At 35.3% G+C, this 4170-nt stretch overlaps 1 protein-coding gene across 1 annotated transcript; it reads right to left on the reverse strand.

Moving 5' to 3' along the window:
* Positions 1-1606: 1606 nt before the first annotated feature.
* CYP94C1 (cytochrome P450, family 94, subfamily C, polypeptide 1) lies at positions 1607-3551 on the reverse strand. Its single transcript, XM_007015808.3, has one exon. It carries the CDS (start codon positions 3453-3455, stop codon positions 1905-1907), a length of 1551 nt encoding a protein of 516 aa, XP_007015870.3. The 5' UTR covers positions 3456-3551; the 3' UTR covers positions 1607-1904.
* Between the last annotated feature and the right edge of the window lie 619 nt (positions 3552-4170).

Raw genomic sequence — 4170 nt, forward strand, 5'->3', positions numbered from 1 at the left:
GGGGAGCAATGGTGCTCCTTTGATTTTTTTTTTTTTTTGTAAAAACAATTATATAATAGTAATTTTTAAAATTAATAAAAAGTAAAATTATCTTTTCAATATTATCACGTAATCAAATTAATGAAAATATTAATAATTGATTATAGACTTACGTGTCTAAGAGAAGATATTTTTTTGAAACGGAATATCTATTTCGAAAATTAATAAATCCATTTGAAATTTCGATTAAAATTTAAAAAAGTAAGAGTATTTTACCCCATAAACAAAAGCTCATGGTTTATGGGGGTGGTGGGGTGCAGGATTGCCTTTTTATTTAATTTTTAATAAGTAATTTAACTAGATTTTCTTAAATAATAAAATATAAATTTACATTATTTAATTTATTTTGTCTTTCTTATAAAAAAATTAGTTAAGTTTTTTTTTTTATTTTGAATAAAGTGATAAGATTTTAATCCATAAATTGATAATATATAGTTTTTACTGTCAAATTATGTACACTTTTATATTTTAAATTCTTGTTATCATATATTTTGATTAATATAAATTAATTATACATAAAGTTTATCTAGTACTTCTTACCTCAACTATTGTCTTAATCGAATTCATATATATATATATATATATATATATAATCATCACTTAATAATGGGTGCATCAATTAATTCATAGATAAGATGATTGAGACTAGATCAATAAACTATTGTTATGTCATTTGAGACAAATATAATTCAGATAAAAAGTATTAGAGCGGATAGTCATTTTAATTCTTAAAAATCATTATATATCCAATTTTATTGAATCAGAATATTCAAAATTAATCATCAAAAGTCTCTAATTTTGAATCAAACTATTCAAATCTAATTCTTCTGACCCTGAATTAATTATACATCGATTAGAGTTAATATTAGAAAGAATTAAAGCATCAAACAGCTGAAGGTGGCGAAAGAGGGAATGAACATGGGGGTAAGGCATGTTACCTATTGCCAAGGGAAAAATAATAATAAAGTAGTTGAAATCATGGGGCGGCAGCCCACCTTATCCATGGTTTACAAGCCTCTTACGGTGGGATATTTTATGGGATAACACCCAGCATGTGAACGTTCTATATATTGCTGGGAAACATACACCGAACCTTTTGGTATTATTAAATATTAGTAATTCATATTTGTGGCGAACTAACTTGTTAACTGTTGGATTCCATTTGAGCATTTGCATCTCTTTGTCTCCCTTCATGTGAGATTAAGATATATATATATATATATATATGTTTTGGTTTTTCTAGGTTGCTAAATTCTCAACTTAGATCAATTACGTTGGCCCATCCGTCATCTCTAATATATGGTGGGATCCATTTAAACTTTTTTAAAGGGTGAATACAAGCATACAGTCAGTCTGATCATATGATCAACACCTTTTTTCTTCTTCTTTTTCTTAATAAAAAATTACAGAACAAGACAATTACATTCTACCCATCTTTATTGAATGTTATCTGTTGAGGACCAGTCAAAACGAATGCAGTTGGATGTTATAATCCCGAAAATGGTCCCTTATATATAAATTGGTCTTCTTATACAACAATTTTAATGCATTTGCAAGAGTAAAAAAATTGGGAGGGTAATAAGTGTAAAATTATTTAAAAAAAAAAGAAGTGTAACATTGGCATTCTCGTGTCAAAACTTGAAAAGCATACAGTTCAAGCCTTGGGTACAGAGAAAGAGACAGATCCTAGATATGTACATGTCTGGTGCAAATATACAGGAAGAAACATGCCCACCCCGTTTGACCCATTTAGATGAACCAGACTAACGTTCTGTTGGACGATTGTCAAATTCAACCCAGATAGGTTTGCTTTTATTGGCATCTAAGCCAGAAATGCTAACCTGCGCCCCTGTATTGTGAATTAACTAACCATGAATGGCTCCCAACAATCGGAGGCACGATGGACTTGAGTAATTAGCTTCCCTTTCTTGCACTAGAATTGGTAACCCACCTCTCACGGTGGCGGTGAGACCAGGGGCAAACCTTGGTGCCTGATTCAGATCAGTGGCAACCCGGATATTGAACCGACTGATTACGGCTAGAACCACACATTTCATCTCTACCAATGAGATTTCCTTCCCTAAACAAACCCTTTGCCCAGCCTGGAAAACTGGGTACTTGTATGGGTTTTCGGGATTATATATACCGTTTTTCAACCATCTGTCTGGCTTGTATTCAAGACAATCGGAGCCCCAAACCCGCTCCATCCGACCCATTGCATAGGGATGATAGGTTACCCTCGTGCCTTTCCTCACAAAGGTACCATCAGGCAAAATGTCATCTTCTTGAGCAAACTTTGAATCAAATTGGACAGGTGGAAACAGTCTCAAGCTTTCATACAAAGCCGCGTGTAAATAGTGCATTTCCCGCATCTGATCAAAGCTTGCAAATTGCTGACTCGACCCCATGACCCTTTCCAACTCGTCACGGATGGCTGACTCAACTTCTGGATGCTGAGATAACAACCAGAAGAAGCTGGTCAACCCTGAGGCCACTGTGTCACGACCAGCCAAGAGGAAACTTATGACAATGTCTCTAAGATACTTGTCATCACTGACTGTGCCCATGAATCTTGACAAAAGATCATTACTGTCTGAAAATCCCTTTTCGCGCCGTTGATTAATCATCTCTTGAGCAAATTCATCCACCATTTTAATAGCTTCTTTAAGCTGCTTTTCGGTGCCCAAATTCAATAGCCTTTTGACTTTCCATATCGAAGGCGAAGACGCCAGCCCTCTTTGTGCTGATAATTTGGATGCTAAATCGAAAGCTTCAGCAAATTCTGAGATGGGCAGCGATAACATGAGGCAACCAGGGTCTAATCCGAAGGAGAATTTGCAGATATTATCGAATGAAAATCTTCTAAGCACGTCTTGTAAATCTAGAACTTGTTCTTCACTGGAAACTGATGATAAAAGAGGGATAAGCCTGGTTTGAATCTCTGAGTTAACAATATCAAACGCGTGCATTCTTATGGAGATGCTACCAAGCTCAAGGCTGGCCATTTTCCTTTGAAACCTCCATGACTCACCATCAACATTGAAAATACCTTTACCAAGAAGATCACCAAGGAGAGCAGAGAATTGTTTCCCTTTTGGATAGTTTTCAAACCTGGTTTTGAGAATGTGCTCGACATTTGCAGGGCTTGCAGTGATGGTATTACCAAGAACATGGATATGGATCGTTCCAGTGGGAGATTTTTTAAGAAGGTGAGTATACCAGTCACAAAGATTGTCGAATTCTTTGGTCCAACTAGAAGTAAGATAAGCCTGGCAGATTTCACAATTACACCAGAGCTTCAACCTCAAAACGAAGATCAACAATGAAAACAAAGAAAACAAGAGGGTGAAAGAGAAGAACATGAAGCAGAAAGCACTGCACATGGAGCAAAACCACAAGGAAAGTTCTGAATCCATTGATTTAAAAACCAGAAAAAAAAAAAAAAAAAGAAAGAATAAACTGCAGCTGAAGAAATCAAAGAAGGGAAGCTTAACAACAAAGGTAAGGTGGGAGATGAAGGAAATGGAGAACTCACGCCTTTATATAACATTGGGTCTATTTCCTTTCATCATGAAAAGTAAGTGGGGGACTAAAAAAAGTCAATTAATTGAGTATCCAATATTACTAGAAGCACTCAAGCTGATTTTAATTCTTAGATTTAATTTAATTTGTATTTTTCTAGGCGCGTGACACGCGAGAAAAGATTGATAGTTGCATGAATAACGCGTGCGCAAAATAACAATGGTCCTTTTCTTTAGAGGGAAATGCCAAATGGGGGTCCCTTTCGGCCTCTCGATTTGTAGCACTCTGCCCTCATCCTCATGTGAGTTGCCTCCATTCAACCACGTGCCTTCAATTGAAAATTTTCCTCCTCCTTTTCCTTTTGTGCGGCTATTCTAACTCATGTGGGGTTTCCATTTTTTAACATCTAATTAGACTGACAATTGGAAAGCCAACCTGATTTTGATGATAAGGGACAGCTTCTCCTTCTTTTCTTTTTTTTTTTATATGGTGGAATCATGCCGACAAGACTTTAAGAAGGACGTTTCTATAACGATGATGTAATAATTAATTAATCAATATGTTACGGTTTTGTTGTTTACTACTACTTTTCTTAATCTTGTAAACCAT

This window comes from Theobroma cacao, chromosome 9 (genome assembly GCF_053813885.1).
Source record: "Theobroma cacao isolate CCN51 chromosome 9, ASM5381388v1, whole genome shotgun sequence".
Lineage (NCBI taxonomy): Eukaryota > Viridiplantae > Streptophyta > Magnoliopsida > Malvales > Malvaceae > Theobroma > Theobroma cacao.

Bases quoted from the DNA above. Each gene is read 5' to 3' on its own strand.
- CYP94C1 (XM_007015808.3), bottom strand. From the start codon at position 3,455: ATGGATTCAGAACTTTCCTTGTGGTTTTGCTCCATGTGCAGTGCTTTC.